We start from the raw sequence: 18,833 nt of genomic DNA on the forward strand, positions 1-18,833 counted from the left end.
AATCACCACAGGCCGGTGGTTTGACACCAACTTGGAGGATGGCTTCTCACTTCCTACCTTGGGGATGTCTTTGCCTATTTGGGTGAAGCCATGGAGGGCATGCTAGTCCCACCCACAGTGCCACTAATGCAAGAAAGGTAGACAAGGGAGGAACTCCACCCAGGATCAATGTAAGACCTGACGTGTGGGTTCTAAGCACCAACTGAGGCAGAGATGACCAACTGAGTGCTCCCCTATTATCTGTTCTCTCCTTCTATGGTAATACAACCCCTGAATTCAGCTGGGCACATGGCCTTCAGTATAGAAGACTTTCCAGCTTCCTTTACAGCTAAGGGTGGTTACGTGACCCAGTTTAGCCAATGGGGTGTGAGTGGGGGTGACTTGTGCAGTGCTGTGTCATGCTTTTTCTGACCTTTCCCTTCTTCCTCCATCTTGATGCTTGGAAAGTGGATAAAGGTGTGAACCATCCTGGACCATGCAGAAAAGGGCCATACCCTAGGGAGGGTGGAGCAACAAGAGAGAAGGCACCTGAGTCCTTGATATTGAGCAGCACTCTAGGCTGTTCTGAGAGTTGCTATCCCTTTAAGCCATCTTTATTTTGGATCTCTGTTACCACAGCCAAGCTTAATCTGACCCAATAAACCTACTCTACTAGGCTGGAACATGAGAGTCTCCATAGCAGGTGTTATCAGATTTGGGAGCTCTGGTCCACATGAATTAAGCTTGGGACAGGATGATGTGTACCCAAAATAGCCAATGCAAACTGAGGCTACATTAACAAAAGTGTAGATTCTAGTTGGGGAAAGAGTCTGATGGAGTCCATACTGGCTGCCTTCCCATTTTTTGGGCTTTGACCAGCTGGAGTTCATCAAGGTGAACCTCCTGGATAGGACCCAAGGCCCCCAAGGAGGATGGGAGCCTGGAGGGTTGCCAAATGCCTCCAGCAGAGCCCTGCAAAGGCTGTCAAGAGCCAATGGTGGGGAAAGGAAGGCCAAGGCCTGGGAGGTAGAGGACAGGGCTGCCATCCTGGGAGTGACAAGGTCTGCCAGGCCACCAAGGCAGGAAGACTCCATTGCGTTCTGAAGGCTATTCACTCCAGAGGCTCCCAGGAAATATACCCACCCCTAGGAGAAAAACTGCCTAGGTACACAGTGTAGGAGGACCTCCTTATCACCTCACATTCTTGGATACCCCATCCCAACACACACCAATAGATTTACCGTTTGCTGAGCCTGCAATGTTTGTGTGCAGTGGATTGACATAGCCAGGCCCTGCCCCCATGTTGGGACACTGCTTCAGGTCATGGAAAGAGCATGAGCTTGGGGTCCAAGCTGGACTTAAACCTAGGCCTGTTTCCAGGCGATGTAACTGAGAACTGTCTAAGTTATCTTTCAGTAGGTTTTCATAAAAAAGTAACTCAAAGATCAACACCAGAGGACAAAGAGATGATGCCTATAAAGCCCCGAGGTACCCCTCATGAGCTGATGTTTCTGTCCTGCTTAGCAGGAAGGGGCTGGGCTGCTGAGGGAGGACAATGGCAGGGCGGCTCCGCAGGTTCAAGGAGACAGCCTTAGCAAACCTTACCATTTGGCTCAAGGACCCAATCTCTTTAGCTTTTTGCTCCAGGTCTATTATTTGTCAGCTCTTCATCTTGTCTTTTTCTGCTCAGATATCCACGGAAGAGACGCCTTTGCTTGAAACTAGGGGCACCTGGAGGGAACTGCTCCAGCCTGTCTCACAGCCCATCCCTGCCCCCAGCCCTCAAACTCCAGATTGGAGGGAAGTCCCAAGCTCCACTCACAGAGGTGGTGACTCTGTAGGGCTAGGTCATCTGTATTTTAACAAGCTTCCAGATGATTCTTAGTGTCGACTCCAGTGGGAAGCTCCTTGGCAGGGTGATCTTCCAGGGCCTCCTCCCAGCAGAGAAGATTGTGCATCCCTGCCTCCCTCCCCGGCTCTGCAGACCGGCACACCTGCCAGGGAGCCCCTCTGCTGCACGTGAGCTCTGGGGTCTGCCCTCTAGGGCAGCTCCCAGCCCTCTGGTCTCAGCGCTGCTGGCGTCTGCCATGATTTATGGCTGCACCTCCTGCACACATGCCAGGGGCAGAGGAACTCAGCACACTGTTCACAAATTAAACCCGGCCCTCTTCTCCTCCCAGGTAATGGGCCCATCTGATGATGAAAGAGCTTATAAACAGCTATCGTCAAATTAATCTCGATGTCAGAGAAATAATAGTGGCCGTAAATAAGACTGAGTGTGCCTGGCTCGCCAGCTTGTTAGGACACTTTATAAAGCAGGACAGTGACATTAGTATCATATGGTCTCTTTCATTCCCCCAGTGTGACAGCTGAGCACTAGCTAAGGAGTCTCTCAGCTACTGGTGACCTCAGCCAGGTGTCAGTGCCATCACCGAGGGTGGCAGGAGGAGCGCCAGCAGAGAGCTGCTGGCCATTTCCTGGTCCTGCTGCGTCTTCCTCCACCTCTGCCCAAGCTGTTCCTGTAACTGCTGCAGGTGTGGTTGGGGTTGGGGGGGCTCCCGGCCATGCTCGCCCCTCTTGACACCCCTCGTGTGACCCCCATAACCTCAGCGCTCCCTTCTCTCATGCTCTACTGACATGGACCTCACGCTTCCATCCCAGCTGAAGACTCCACTCCTCCAGGAAGCCCTCCCAGGCCACATGGCATCCAAACAGAGCTTTGTGACACTTGTTTTCTCCATCATAGCGGGGAGCACACCGAATCAGCTGTGACCTGGTATCACAGGCCCAGGCTCTGCGGCTGGCCTGCAGATGTGGACACACGCATATGCATGGTGTTTTCCTGGATAAGGCCTGCATCTCCTGTTGAAATATTGTTTGAATTCAGCGATGGTTGGGTAGGGGCTTCATAGGGGCACAGATGACATGTCAGAGAAAAGAAGGAGAAGGGAGTCCCTTCTGGAAACATTTAAGCCTGTATTTCTGTGGGTATGTATCATGGGGTGTGCATGTGTGTACACGTACGTGAGTGGTGAGTGGTATGAGTCTGTGCATGTATTGGCATGTGGAATGTGGGTGTGTATATGTACTGTATATTCTCATCTAATACAGATACGTACGTGTAAATGAATGCGTGCTGCTGTTATAACTGTATGTGAACTGTGGATGAACGTGTAAATGCATATTTCATGGGGCCCATGGGGGGATGGGCATGTGTCAGGGTGACCATGTGGGTACACGATGATGTGAGCATCACGTGCTGGGTGGGTCGTGTGCAGTGTGTCAAATGTAGCTGTGGGTTACTGGGCAAGGGGTGCCCAACTAGATAGGTGAGAAACTCCACTTCAAGGAATCCGGACAAGGTCAAAAATGTAAGACAGAAGGTGAGAAGGAAGGCCCTAAGCTGAATAGGGCTTTGGCACAAGGCAAGTGCCCCCAGTGGCCAAGAACCCCCTCCAGAGCTGTGACCACTGGCAGCTTCCCCTGGCTGGCCAGCAAAAATGCCACTGGGAATGAGAGGCCAGCTCACCACTGACCTCCCTCTAGAGTCTTCTCTAGAGTAGGTGCTATGACTTGAATGTTTGTGTCCTCAAACATTTAAAATTCATATGTTGAATCTTAACCCCCAAGGTGATGGTGTTAAAAGATGCGGCCTTCAAGAAGTGATTCGATTCTAAGAGTGAAGCGCTCATGAATGGAATTAGTGCCATTATAAAAGAGGCCCCAGAGGAGTCCCTCGCACCATCTGCCATGCAAGGTTACAGCAAAAAGACAGCCACCTAGGAAGTGGACCCTCACCCGCAACAAACCTGCTGGCACCTTGAGCTTGGATTCCCAACCTCCAGTACACTGGGAAACAAAATTCTGTTATTTATAAGCCACCCAGTCTATGGCATTTTGTTATTGCAGTCCAAATGTACTAAGATAGTGGGTAAAGATGGCACTCTAGGAGGAAGACTATGGTGGGAAGTAATTCAGGCAGTCACCAATCCATGAGTTCTCTTTTATGGCCTTTTTCTCAGTCTCCCTATCTCTGCAGTATAAAGGAGTTGCTTCTGGCCAGTCTTGAGCTAGATGACCCAGTTGCCAGGCTAGCATTCCCAAACTGTGTTCCATGCAATCAAGTTCAAGGTATGCTTCTAGAAATCATACACACACACACACACACAAAGACATACACACACACACACACACAGAAAGAGAGAGAGAGAGAGAGTTCTGTGGTCAGATAGTTTTGGGAAATGCTGCTAAAGCAAAACCAAAGGGCTCTCTTGGTTGCAGGACTTACCAGGAACTTTAATTTGCTAATACGCATTGGGATTCCCCAAGACCGGGATATAGTGTGTAGTATTTCCAAATTGTTGGAATATGTAACCTTTCTGCAGAAACAACTTTTAACAGCTCAAGAGGCCCCGGTGCTTGCTTGGACAGTGTGGAAAATGCTGCCCTGAGCCCCTACTTCAAGTGTCAGTCCCACCCCTGTGTCTTCCAGGAGGTCTCCCAGGTACCACACCACTCTGCTCTTTTCTCTGAAGTTTCCCACCCTCCCAACAGTAGCCCATGCTACCTCTTCCTGTGGAGGTAACTGCCCCAGCATTGCTTCACCAGGGTCTGTTGAAACTTCTGCCTCACTTTCTTGTACCCTCAGCCCTTAGCTCAGGACATATAGAGGTTCTGAATAGATTGTGTGCACTTTATTCTTGACAAAAGACAATCAACCACCAGCAACACTGGCCAATAGGCAAAGCTGCCATGTTGACCAGGAGGGCCGACAAAGCCCCAGCTTCCCTGCAGGCCATCAGCCCCCCAGCTCCCTGTCCCAGTGACTCCTCTGCATGACTCTCCTTCTCAGCCTGTCCTTCCCCTCCCCTCACCCCTGCAGCCCCTTGGCCCACAACACCCTCACCCCACCTCTTCCTGGGCAACCAGATCCTTTACGACTCACCCAGGCATCAGCTCCCCCAGGCATTGCCCTCCCCAGGATGTCTCCCACAGGCTAAGAGAACACCCAGCACATACCTTAGGGCCATGCTGTTCCTGCGTCTGTCTGTTTCCCACGTGGCTCAGTATTTTTAAGGCAGGCAACATGCTTTAGAGGGTGCCTGGCACAGAGTAAGTGCTACGTGAGCATCTGCTACTGCCCTTATGGTTATTATTGTTATCCTTGCGTCCCCCATGCCTGCATGGGGCCTGGTACAACATAGGTGCTCAGTGCGTATGTGTTAGATGAGCTGAACAAATCCATGATCAAATTTGAGCCTCACCATCACCCTGCTGGGGGACTTGCTATAATTGTTCCCATTTTACAGATAAGAACACTGAGGCTCAGTTTCTCCCCTGCCCTTTATTTCCCTTACTAAATTCAATGTGCCTCCTAGGAGCAGGCAGGGGCACTCTGTGCATGGCAACTCCCTTGCAGGTAGCCGTATGGAACAAGTAGTGTAGCCCCTACTCTGTGCCAGGAGCCATTCATGGTGGGTACATTACATCCACTGTCTCGTTTAATCCTCACTCAACCTGGCAGGTAAGAATGAATACCCTTTTCTGCAAAGAGCAGAACCAGTGCCCCAAGAGGGTTGCCCACTTCAGAGCGAGGACGCAAAGCCCCCAGCTCCCTCGAGCAGCAACCCCTCCACGTGACTTTCTTTCAAGGGGTGGCACGGTGACCCATTGGAGCACTCAGGCAGCTCGGCTGAGCAGAGGGGCAGGAGAGGAGGCAGAGAATTTCAGCAGGATGGCCAGGGCCAGGGGATGGCAGGGAGGATGGAGACTGGAATGGGAGAGATGACAATGAAATGAGAGGGCCCAATGCTGCAGAAAAGAAAAAGAAAATTCAGACGAGGGTGACAGCCACAGGACTCTGACATTCACCTCTTGGATCAGATCTGGGCCTACATGGGAGAGGGGCAGGGAGCAGGGGTGACCCGATCACTCCCCAAGGCAGCAGAGCTACAGCTGTTCCTCCTCGGGGAACAGCTCCAGTCCTGCCTCCTCCAGGAGGCCCTCCTGATTTTCTCCAGGCCTCAGTGACCTCTCCCCATCCCGTGCGCTAAGATACCTCCCTGCTGGGCCACACTTTCTGGCCAGCATGACCACTGTTTGGCCATTCTTGTTGCCCGTTCTCCACCCACATCAGGAGTGTTCGGGGATCTCCCCAGTTAGTCTACAGGTCACAGGCTGTCTGTGCCAAAGCAGGTTCTCAGTAACTACTTACACAATTAAGCTAAAACATGCCCAGCCCTTCCCTGAGTGCCCAAGGGCCTGCTTTGCACTCCCCTAAGACCCCTAAAACTGTCCCAGGCCTGAACAAGCAGAGGTGTGTTTGCATGGGGGAAGTGGGGTGTGTGGTGGGAGTTGGGAAATGGCCATCTTTTCTAACACTTCCCAGGATTTCGGGTGTCTCGTACTTTATATGCATGAGAACTCTCTTTCATCCTCACTGCTCTGTGACACTGGTATTTACATCAATTATTTCCATTTTTTTAGACGAGACTGAGGCTCAGAGAGGGCCAAAGTCCCACAGCTGGTAGGTGGTCAAGCTAAAGACTGCCTGATGGCAAAATCTGTGTATTCTTTGCTACAGCTTAGTTTCCCATCCCCTCGGCCCCCAAGAAGACCCAGCAAACACAGCCCTTGACCTGCCTGGGAGGAGGCCCTAAACCCAAGGGAGCTCTTAGTTTCTGTTTCGGGTGATTTAAAAGTTTTGGAAATAGAAAGTAGTGATGTTCGCACAGCACTGTGAACGTATGTAATGCCACTGAATTGTAGTACACTTTTAAATGGTTGAAACAGCAGACTTTATGCCGTATATGTTTTACCACGATAAAGAGTCCTGTGCCCCCCTCAGAAGATCCCCTTCCCACCCACTGGTGGGGTTCTCTCCGTCTCCTGGCCTCCCCTCTCAGGCTCTGGTTCCCAGGCCTGGCACACATGAGGATCTGCCACCATGTTGAAATGCCATCCCTTCTCTCTCTGCCCAGTTAAACCCAAGCTGTCCTCAAGCCTCACCCAGTCATGCCTCCCACAAAGCACCCCATAGCTGTCATAGCTCGTGCCACTTACAAATGGGATTGAGTCAAAACCCAAAATGCCCACCAGCCCTCAGAGTCAAGAAACGAAGTTCCAATCCTGACTAGAGCTCCAAGAGCCAGCTCTGACTCTCCAGCCACTGAACAGCTTGGGTCCCCAAGCTCTGGGAAGATGAGGCCTTGGGGCAACCCTGAAGTATTACTGTCACTTACCCCTGGAAGGACCCAAATGCCAGAGGAGTGTATAGCCACCCCAGGAGTCGGGGCACAGCCTGGACTGGCCTGCCTGAATGAAACGTCACCAAATTCTGTATTGTCATTCAAAAGTTTATGTAAAATTTGCAACTGGAGGTAGAAGAGTTGGCTTGTCTAGTTCAATATAAACTTCATGTTTTCCCCAAATTGAGAGGTAAAACTAGAAATCGTGTCTATCCTGCAGCAGGCCCAAGCCCTGTTTTGCCCCAGGAGTCAAGACTCTGCTCTCTGCTGTGCACACATCTAGTCCACCCCCCAGCCAGATGCTCCCCAGGTGCACCTGTGCAGGGATGGGCCCTGACTTAGGGAATACCCAGGAGACGGCTGAGAGACACCAGCTGAGAAGGCGGGAACCTGATGCCTCCCTCCTCCTTCCCACCACCTCTTTGCTGGGGGAAACTGAGACTTGTCAGGGACCTTCAGGATGGGACTGTGCCATCTCAGGTTGGCATTTGGGCTCCTCTCCTACCTTCTCAATCAACACTCCCATCACACCTGCCCAGGGAAGACCAAACTGGGGACTGGCTGCTGCCCCCTCACCTCAGATGACCTCTCTTCCCTCACCCCCTCCTTTAGTTCCTTTCCTCCTGGCAGGGAGAGGGCTGGACTCTTCTGGTTCCAGCGGGCGCAAACTTCCTTCCAGTTGTCCCTTGCTGCCCTATCCCTCTGGTTCCGTGGCAGGTGGCAGGCAGCAGCCCTGCATCCCAGGCACCCCTGCATCCCAGGCGCCCCTGCCCCAGAGCAGCCTCAGCATCAGCTTGGCCAGAAGGAGTGAGGCAGGAGCTGCCTCCCAAGCTCAGCTTCCCTCCTGACCCAGCCCTTAGGGAGGGAGACAGGTCTGATGTCCCCCTCCGCCCTGAGGGACATGAGCCCACCGGAGGGGAGGCCTGGGCCACAGCCCACCACCCTGGTGTCCAAGATGAGGAGCTCTGGAGGGTGCTGACAGAACCAAGACAAGGCTCTGGCCCAGCTACCTCCGCTGTCTCCCTCCTCAGCACAGAGATGGGGTCACACACACCTCTGGGCCATGCGAGGACCAGTTCTTTGGGCCCAAGTCCCCCACTGTCACTCCCTCACCTTCCCAGAATCTGACTTTTCAGGTTTGGTCAGAAGACCCAAATGTCATAGGCAGAGGGGGCAGGTATGGTCCCTTCCCCTGAGTCCATGCCTGCCCCTTCCAGGGAATAAGCCCACCTCGGAGGCCGAGGTCCCCTGGGGAGGAGCCATCCTTCAGCTTAAGGAAGGCCAGTGTCTCCATGCTGGGGGTGGGAGCGGGCACATGCTCCCATTAGCTCGAGGGAATTTGAGGAGTAGAAGCAGGTGTTCTAGGAGGTGCATGGTCCTCGGGCACAGGCAGCCTGGAGGGGGCCCCTGAGCTTTTGAGGAGGGGGTGGCATGGGGGAGGAAGCCTGCAGCTAAGCAAGCTAGCTGGGGGCGGGGGGAGAAGGGGGAAGACATGGAGAGCGCCTCCACCCCTTCCCTCCCGCTCAGCTTCAGAGGGGGCACAGCAGCTGTTCCAACGCTTCCTGCCCTTCCTTGAGACAGGTGTCCACTGAATTCTCACTTCCTCCCAGCCTCAGAGAGCTCCTCCACCCCCTCTCCACCTGCAGGCTGGTGCTGAGTCAGCAGCCACCGCTTCCTTTCCTAGGTGCGGGGAGGCCAGCACTTAGATCTGAGGGATACAGCGTCGTCAGGGGAGGCCAACGTGGGTGACCATCCCCCTCCCTCTCTGGCAGGGAGGACTTCCTTGAGGGCTCCGCTGCGCACAGCGGCACACCCCAGGGGCATGTTTCAAGGAAAGGACAGCAGGACGAAGCAGCAGCATCCGGGGGAATGTCCCACTCAGTGGCCCAACAAGAGCAGCAGCACCAGACTTATGCCAGCCTTGAGCTCGGGGTCAAGGAGCCCTGTGTCTGTGCTTCCAGGCTTTGCCCATGCCCTGGGTGGGCTACTAGCCAGGCAGGGGCAATTACTGCTCCCTTCCCACCTACTGCACAGTATGACCTGGCCAATGGAAGTTCACGTGCCTACTGAGTCCTAAAGGTCATGTGGCTACTTTCCCAGTGAAAAAGCAAAAAGGTGATAGGAATAGAAGCTCTTCTCATCACGAGGAAAGCACAGTGTTTTAGAGCAGGCAGGCGCAATCCAGCCAATTCTCTCCCTTGGCAGATAGGCAGTGAAGTCGCAGAGTACTGAGGCTTGGCCAAGACCTCACACGGGTAGTTACTGGCAGAGAGGCCATGAAGCCAGGACTATTTCCACTGTCCCACATGGCCTGTCTGAGCACCACCACTGTGAAGAATGCCAGTGATGATCTTCACTGTCGCCTTTGGCTGGCTTCTTGACTTGTTTCCTATGCATTACTTCACGTGAAAAGTCCAGTAAGGCACAAGCCATAAGATGTACCCATTTGACTGATGGGAAAACTGAGAATTGATGGAAGGAAACTAACCTGTTCAAGATCACAGTGGAAGTTTGTGGACCAGAATCTAGGTCTCAGAATAGTTTATTCAAGTCATATTCCTTTCCCCAGACCTCTCTTATCTGCCTCCCCTCCACTTATTTGGGCCTCTCGATGGAAGGGGCTGCTGGTGGGCAGAGAGGAGTGAGAGTTGTCACACCTGATCCACTCACCACCTCCTCCCCACATGGCTGGACAGCAGTCCAAGGGAGGTGGGTTAGGGCAGCACCAGGCGGCCTAGAACCTATGGCAATTTGAGTGCATGCGAAGCCAGCAAACTTAGCTGTTGAGCCACTATTCAAGTGGAATATTATGTAGCCATTAAAAGCGGTGCTTGTGAAAACAGCATAGCAGAATGCGAAAATGTCTGTGGCATTAATGTAAAATAGGAAATAAAGAATGTAAAAAGTATACATATATTGTGTTTGCAGCTCCACCCCCCCCAAAAATAACAACAAATATATGAACAAAAATATGACTGCATTTCACTAACATGATCACAGAGGGATGGACTCCTATGAGGTTTTTTTTTCCTTTAGTTTATTTTCTAAACTTTCCAGAGGGTGATTCTATCATCTCTGTGAAACAACATAGATACAATTTGTTAAGGCTTCAAGATAATCTAAGAAAAAATGCAAAACGTGCCCTCACCTTGGGGCTCAAAGCCTCAGGAAGGGGACACCTATTATTTCTGTGGAAATCAGCGCACAGACTCCACCTCCCTGGAGTTCCTCCAGCAAGCCCGCCAGGCCTGCTCTGAGATGGCATCTAAGGGTGAAAGGACTCTCCACCCTGGGTTCCAATGTCCCGTTCATTTCCTACTCTGGAGAGTTTCTGGTCCACCATGCACCCTCCCTGTCTCTCAAAGTCCCCTTTTGGGACATGCAAGGCTCAGGGTTGGGGGTCTAGACCCCCTGGAAGCTTGGCGGGCCATTAGCTGGAAAGATCCTCTTCCACTGTAGACAAAGAGCCTAGCATTCAGAATCGGTCCCACCGGCTATGGCAGGAAAGCAGGGATTCCTTTCTCATTCTTGCCTTGGTCTTGATGAGGCTCCTTGCCGCATGCAGGCCATGGCAGGCAGTGCAGGGGGCCATAGTCGAGTGTCCTATCGCCTGGGCTCCCCTTCTGGCTTAGCCATTTACTAGCTAGTCAGGAGGGGTGGCAAAGTCTTTCACCACTCTTGGCCTCAGCTTCCTCCTCTGATTCCCAATTAACTCCTCATGGGCTGTGCCAAGGAGGAAATGAGATAATGGAAGAGAGAGCTTTGAATTGGGAAAAAACCCCTCTTTGCAGACAGGACCAATCTTGAGATCAGAGCCCCTGTCCTTGTCCTCAGTCTCCACTCCCTGCCCTCTCCTCTGCCAATACACTACTGGGTCGGGCTCCCTCCCATTCCTCCTGCTGCCATGTGTAGGGATGGCCTTTTGCAAAGTAATGGAGGCAAAACTCCTGGTACTTGCCCACTTTGGGGTCTGTCTTTTCAAGAAAGGCAAAGTTTGATAAAACTTGTTCCAACTGGGATTTCGGGATACTGATTGGTACAACTCCGGGAGCAGTTCATATTATAAGAAAGCTTGCTAAAGGGGTGACCTAAGCCAGTAAAGACACATGTGAATAACCTCATAAGGGTTTCAGGCATGAACAGAGTTTGGGGGGACAAGTCATGTGAGTATGAGGAGTTTTTATTGTTGAAGTTCATTTCCTACCCCAACCAGGAATCTGTATGTAAAGCACTAGAAGTCTCAACTCCCAGACGTTGCCACACTCCCCTTTCATCTGCCACTCTGGCGTCTGAAGTTCTATGTGCTTATCTGTACACTAAACTCAATTCTCACCAAAATGGACTGTTCCTCCCATGTTCCCCATTTGTCTTCGTGGTCTTATATTCTCCAAAGCACCCCAAAGACCTCCTGCCCCTCAGCCCCTTCCACACAGACTCAATCCTGCTTACTCCACCTTACAGTAAAGCCCCTGATGTGAGCCTTCTTCTCCTCCCCACCCCCCAAGCCTGTCCCATCTCCTCCCTGACCTCAGCCCCTAGCCCCATCCCTCTGTCATCAGCTGCAGAATAAACTGTTTAAACAGCCCTCTCCCCTCAGAGCTCCCAAAGGCCAAAGGAGCCAGTCCAAACTCTTCCAGAGGCCTTCAGAAACTGGCTTCAAAACCTCTTCAAGCCTTTTCTCCCACATTCTCCAGATCTTGTGCTGCTTAACTCCTGGAGTTGTGCTCTGAGGAGAGCCATTCAAAGACAGGACAATGATCCTGGTGCTCCCTGTAGGCCTGCACACGTGCCCCCCCTCCCCCCCCATCAACACACACTGCTCCCTCCTGCTATGCACTTTCTGTTCTTGCCAAATCAGCAGAGCCACTGGCCTTGGCCAAAATCACTCATTCCCTCCACCTGGGGTGCTCTCTCCTCTTCATCCTCCTCCCTCCTGTATACACACCACCCTTTGAGGCACATCGCAAACCCGCCTCTGCAGCAAGCTCACCTCTGACCTTATTTGATCCTCTGGCCAGTAAACACCTACAGTTGTGAAGGGAAGGGGCAGCTGTCTGGCACATCCTAGGCACCTGCTGCATGCCAGGTATCTTCTAATAGCTTAGACATAGCCTATCAGGTAGGTTTCATGGCAGTCATCAATCACTGTTCAGAGGATGCTCAAAGCAGTGGCCTAAGTTCACCCTTCCAGGTCAAGATGGGGCTAGGACTCAAACCCTGGACTGCTCCGAGCTCTTTTATCTCACCAGTCAGGACATTCTGCCATTCGTGTGGACATTTTGGCCCAGAACATCTTAGACAGTATCTGGTTTCCTAAGCATTCATCCCTCAATCTCAGCATAAGCCCCAGGAGGCAGGCACTCAGGTCTCCATTTCTTCTGTATCCCCCTTAGCGCAGTGTTTGGCCCCAAGTAAGTATTCAATGAACACTCATTAACTAAATGAACAAACAAGTGAGTGGGTGAATGAATGAACAACTAAACACATGAAGTACAGGCATTGCATGTGGTTTGGCTATGGGGTTATAAGCATTTGCTTTTGGTTCTTAAATTATCCTGAAAATCTGAGTCTTTCCAAGATAAGCCCTTCCCCTTCCCCCAATTCTCTTGGAAATATATTGGTTTATCTGTAGCTAAACCATACCAGAAACTAATAAATACTAATTCACATTCATACAATGTTAAGCCGGGAATTTTTACAAAGCTGTTTAGATCCATAGAGAAACTAAGACACAAGTGTCTTGCAGATTTGTGTGACAATTGTGGAGTAGGATTGAGGGAACCAAAGTCACACCCTGAATCAGAGTCAAGGACCTGTTGTCTCCTGCCCTTTGCTTCAGAAAAGGGATCCCTGCTGCCCTTGGATCCAGCACAGAACTGTTGCTTCCGTAGCCTAGAAAACCATTAAATCATCTAGTGTGCCACTGCAGGATACTTATTTAAAGATGGGAAGGACAGGGTGGGGCAGGAGGTGAGAAAACTGCAAAAGGAAGACGGGTGGCCCAGGCCCTGTCATTTGCACATTAGGGCCTCAACACTCTTGGTGGTCTTTTCCCTAAATTTGAGTGACTAATAGTATTTGCTGGTTTGTGGAAAATTATTATTAAAGAAAACTCATTAACTTAGTGGGTCTTTCTGATGCTAGTTTCAAGAGAGAAGTTCTCTTGTTCAGAAAGAAGAGCTGTGTTCCATCTTATTACAAAGCCTGTGACATAGGATTCACTGAACTGATGGGTTTTCCAAAATCCTGAAGTCAAGGTGCTACAACAGATATGTGTCAGGTGGTTGAGAGAATAAAGATAAAGAACAATGGCCTTGTAGTTCCTGAATCGTCCAGTCACAGGGAAAGTATCCTTAATATGTAAGTGTTTAGTTCAGACAATCTGGGTCAAACATTAAATGCACTGCATACATTGCTAAAACATGATTTCCCGTTAACCCACAGCTTGCTACATTATTACTAGGTTACTAACCATCCTCAAAATGTATTCTCAAACAATTCTGACATATAACAAAAATTTAGAAAAATGAAATCTTGGAATTGGTTAAGATTGATCTAATGAGCCACTGTTTTCTAGGGCAAATATGAGAGTGATCACTCAATTCAGGGTAGTTTTATTATTGTTGAGGTTGGATTGGAGGCTTTCTAAGTCTCGTGTAAAAGAAAATTTAAAAAGAAGAAGAAGAAACAAACAAAATCTTCAGAGGACTAGCCTTGTAGACCTGTGTCTCTCCTCTTGCACAAACTACAGCACAGCCTCCACTGGGAACATCCATGTGTGTCCATGTGTCACAGTAAATCAGCTCAGCTTTCCCACCCAGGCTGGGAAGAGCATGAGAACAAAGAGGGCCAGAGCAGAGAGGGCAGCCATGGGGGGAGTGGAGAGTTGCATGAAGCCACAAAGAAGGCAAGGAAGCACTGTGGTCAGGCAAGGGTGCAACCACCGGCAAGGAGCAGGGTGAGCCCGGGAGTCAGTCAGCCCAGGCGAGCAAGGACAATGCACATCGGCCAAGAGAGGAGCAGCTCCAAAATGATGACCCTTTGAAAGAACCAGGAATTTCTTTAATCAACTCATTTCCTCAGTGTCTAAAATGCCTCATTTAGCAAGGCTTGTTCTGGGCTGAAATTGAATAGGTGTAATTGACAAATGGCTGAATTTGGGTTCCACTCTGGGAAAAAAAATACCTCTCCACTGCCTTCTCCAATGTAATTATGCAAAAAAAAAAAAAAGACATTTTAAGTGTTCTTTTTCCAACTCAATTTGGGGTTAGGTCCTGACTTTGCTCCTGATCTCCCCCTCCCCCTTCCCCACCTCAACACACACCCTTAGACAATGGCTGAGATCTTAGCTGTCTTTTCTCTTAAGAGAGGCCCTAGGGCCATAGATGAAGCAGCTGTCAGGAAAACTAGGCTATAATCAGCTTTAACTGGCTCACAGCCTGCAGAGGGCACAGACCCTCTTATTCCTACAGTAACAGGTCCGCTGCTGGCCCTGGGATAGGGGTGGGAGTGGTCTGAGTCAGTTTCTGTTTCAAACATCTTCCTTATCCAGGATCTCAACGCAAAACTTACATTGCAAGTCCTAAAAATTTAAATATGCACATAGAAGAGGGTACCTTAAAATTCCAGATCATGGCTTCAGCTACATGTAACATGTCACCCCCAGCATGATTTATAAGGACAGTAAATCAATGAGACAGCAAACAGAAAAGTTAAAACACAACTCAAAATGGGTTTTTAGGCGAGTCTGAAATGCTACAAGATTGCTAGTTAAGAACAGTATCCCTTTTCTCAACCTAAGTGTTACATCCCCTTCTCTTCACCAGCATCATAAACCCAGTGCCCATGTATCTTGAAAACTAAGATGAAATGTGGAGGCTGTTGAGTACACAGGCGGCCAAAGGTAGGGGTTCTCTCTAGGCAGGTGAACTGTTTTAGTGTAACAGGACAACTGGCCCCTCCTATCGCCCCAGACATCTATTGTGAAAAGATATGGACTAAATGAGATTAAAGTCACCATATCTGTACCACAAAAAAAAAAAAAAAGTAAAGTAAAAAGAAAAGGCATTCACTCAAATCTTACAATGGGAGGTGGGAGTGGTGGGTGGGTGAGGGTGGGGATAGAAAAGCAAGGGGGGAAAATCTAAACAGCAGGATACGACAATAAATGGGAAAACAGCAAGAGAAAAAGCACACTAGGTTAATATAGGAAAACTAGTTCTTTATTGAGAGATTGTATATTAGTATTAGTGGATTCTGTGTGTAACAATGTCGTCATGCACACGATACAAAAAAAAAGGCTGGGCCCACCATGCTTCGGAAGGGCAACAGAACAAAAGCAGCGTACAATGAGCAGATGGCCCGGGCTACACGACCACAGTACGTTTCAGCAGGGTAACATCTCTAACCGAGCGCTGTACATTGTCAACTGGGGGATGTAAAAAAATACAGATCATGCTTTAGTTTTAGTACAAGAAAAGGTGAAAAAGATACACAACCAAAAGGATATTTGATACAGAAAAAATTACCCACAAAATAAGAACAGGAAGTAATTCAGCACAGCAGAACACGCTACCCCTGTTTAATGGAAAACCATTTTGCTGGGATTCTTTTTTCTTTTCTTTTCTTTTCTTTTTTCTCTTTGTTTTCAGATTGCCAAATGGCAGTCTGGGGAGGCTATATGGGACTTTATTTTGGAAGGGCCCTCAAAGTAGAGGCCTTATTCTTTTATTATTGCTGCTGTTTTGTTTCAGTTTTCAAGCAGGTCTGGCTGGCGAGCAGCAGAAGGGAGCCGGCTGTTAAAGGGGCAGCCCTGAGGGCCAGGGCGGATGTCCAAAGATGTTCTTGACATTGTACAATTAAACAATTAAGAAGCGATGGCCACAGCTCCCACTTAAGCCAGGGACCTTGGTGCACCAAGTTTTCAGAGGCTATGGGATAGCAGCAACTGTCATTTCATCAAAGATTTTTTAAAGACATATGTTTAACATTTTTTGCCTCCAACTAAGTGCAATCCTCAGTTATGCCTGGGTGCTGCCAAGAAGCTAACTGATAGCCACCCAGATAACTGAAAAATGGGGTGCTGCAGCCTCTAAGCCAAGGCAAAAGGAATCCACTTAACAGGGATTTACAGTGCAATGTACTCGGCTAAACAAGATGAAGATACAAAAATGGTTATTTCTCTACATCTATTCTGAAATGGCCTACATCCTACACTACTACAATGGAAACTAAAAAGAACAGATTTAAGCTGGCAAACTCTCTAATAGTTTTACAAGAAGATTGTGGTTTAGGACCTTGTTGAGTTAAGCATTAGTATCCTCTATCGGAAGGTCATGAACTCTTATCACATTGTGCTAAATTTTACCCACAGACCAACTCACCCCTCAGCCCTTGAATTTCCTGTGGGCATGTTTGCCATGAAAGTAAACTTTAACTGATGGGCAGAATTTGTGTTGTTGGATTTTTTTGTGGGGGGGGAGGTGAGGGAGAAGGTAGTATTAAAAATAAAATTTAAAGGCAGCTGAGCAATTTGAATTTCAAAACATGGAATCAGCATCCTGCGATGGTATTTAGAGATTGGTGGTATTAATGAGGATGGTAATGATTTAATCAGGATAATTATACTTTCAGGCTCAACATCCTTCTTAATCATTTTTGAATTTCTGCCTAGTGTAATGTTCCACACCCGTTTTAAGAGGAAATGCCAAGTAATAAGAGATAATTGTGTATTGAGGGAGGGGGTGGCATTTCAAAGAGATCGTATCCAGCCCCCCTCTTTCTTCCTCACACACCCACTCCCCCTCACCCCCATGGCTAGGCTGGCCTGAGATAGGGGATACTGCCGCTTAAATAGCAATGCCTTCCTCAGATGGAGACAGGAAATGGTTAAGAGGGTGTCACAATACAGCTAAATGCGGAGGCAGAAGGGTCACAGCGCACACAGCAGCGAGTTGACCATTCACTGAGCTACACAATGAAGAAAAAAAAAGATTTGATAAATGCAGAATGTCATCATTCTATCATCACACAAAAAACTGCGGTTCAAACAGGCCTAAGGGGGCCAAGCTTGCCTTTTAGGTTCTGGGGAGAGGCGCGGGGCTGGGGACAGCTGGGCTGGATAAAATAGGGCTGGGCTTTCCTTTTCTTGCCCAATCGGGCCCCTGGGGCGCACTAAAGCGCTGGCCCTGCGACCCCACCCCCCACCCCGACTTGGTAGAGGAGCCCTGGTCGGCCAAGGGAAGACATCATTCTGTGTGTGAGGGAGTGGGGAGAGGGGGAGGAGGGCCTGAGCCAGCAGGGATTTAAGCAGACGTGGAGTGGGAGAGGATAGAAGAAACATTTCCAAGACGAGAAATGTGAGTCCAGAGGCAGAATACAAAAAAGAAAAAAAATGAATCTAAATGCATCTCGGATTTGCTTGGGAGGTGGGAATTTTTTATTAAAAGAAAATGAAAGAAATGTGGAGTGGAGGTGGGGAGAAGAGGGGAAAATCAAGCTATTGTTGTAGCAGAATGTGAGGGAGAGGGGATGTGGGGAAAGGGGACCGTGCAAACACACCCCATTTATCACAGTTAAAAACAAAGCCCGCGCCGGCCCGCTGCTTTGTCAACCGCTGCCCGGGGCAAAGGCCTGGCGTGGGGGCAGCTTCCCACCTCATCCTCACACACAGCACAACACCCAAGGGCCGGACGCCCCGCTCCAGCCGGGCCCAAGGGGGGCACAGCAGCGCAGGTCTGACTCTCCGAGGCGCGCGCGCACACTCGCACACATGCACACACACTTACATACAGACACACACACACACACACACACACACACACGCGCGCGCCCAAGCATCTTGAACCCGTGTATGCAACTGTCATACAAAGACAGTTGCGGGGGGCGGGGTGAGCAGGGCAATAGCACAAGGGCGATGCACAAAAAGGGTTAAAAGGGAAAAAAGGATGGGATGGAAAATCGTGCAAGTGCCCACGAGAGGGTGGGGGCTGGGGCATGGGATAGGGCAGAGACCCAGGTCCCAGCTAGCCAGCCATCGGTACTAATGACCAAAAAATGAAGAAATACAAAACACACATAACACAAAACACACATATACCTCAAAAAAAGCAAACCACAGAAAACCAAGCATGCTCTCGCGCGCGCTCTCTCTCATACACACACACACACACGGTCATGTATCTTTCTCCTTTCGATCATACAGGGCTAGGTATTAAGGGAAGGGGCTGTGATTTGGGGGAACCACGTCCGCCGCAAAGAATAAAAAATGGGGCTGGGGAGGAAGGGACCCAAATTCGCCAAACCCTAACTTCACTACAAAAGCTCCCACGAGGGCGACCGCCCCCACCCTCGGGGGTCCCCCTAAAAGGGGGTTGGGGGAAGCCACCGCTCGCCCTGCGTCCTCGCGGGTGTGCCCTGAGCCCCCGGCCGCCCGCGGCGCCCGCCCCCGCCCCGGTGCCTGCGGCGATCCACGCTCCGAAGCAGACCCCGAAAGGAAAAAGCGATACCTCTGTTTCGCACAGAGCCAAACACTGGAAGCACGAGATAGCCGACGTGGACCAGGACCATCCTGGCTCCTCGCGCGGCGGCGGCGGCGGCGGCGGCGGC

General features: G+C 50.2%; 1 protein-coding gene across 1 annotated transcript in view; it reads right to left on the reverse strand.

Annotated features, from left to right (window-relative positions):
- Positions 1–18,827, reverse strand: part of ARK2C (arkadia (RNF111) C-terminal like ring finger ubiquitin ligase 2C) — a 126,729-nt gene extending 107,902 nt beyond the window's left edge. The window contains exon 1 of the mRNA XM_032152397.2: positions 18,734–18,827. Within this exon, the coding sequence (XP_032008288.1) occupies positions 18,734–18,794 (61 nt within the window). The 5' untranslated portion in view covers positions 18,795–18,827. The remainder of the gene's footprint in view (positions 1–18,733) is intronic.
- Between the last annotated feature and the right edge of the window lie 6 nt (positions 18,828–18,833).

This window comes from Hylobates moloch, unplaced genomic scaffold, assembly GCF_009828535.3.
Source record: "Hylobates moloch isolate HMO894 unplaced genomic scaffold, HMol_V3 SCAFFOLD_5, whole genome shotgun sequence".
NCBI lineage: Eukaryota > Metazoa > Chordata > Mammalia > Primates > Hylobatidae > Hylobates > Hylobates moloch.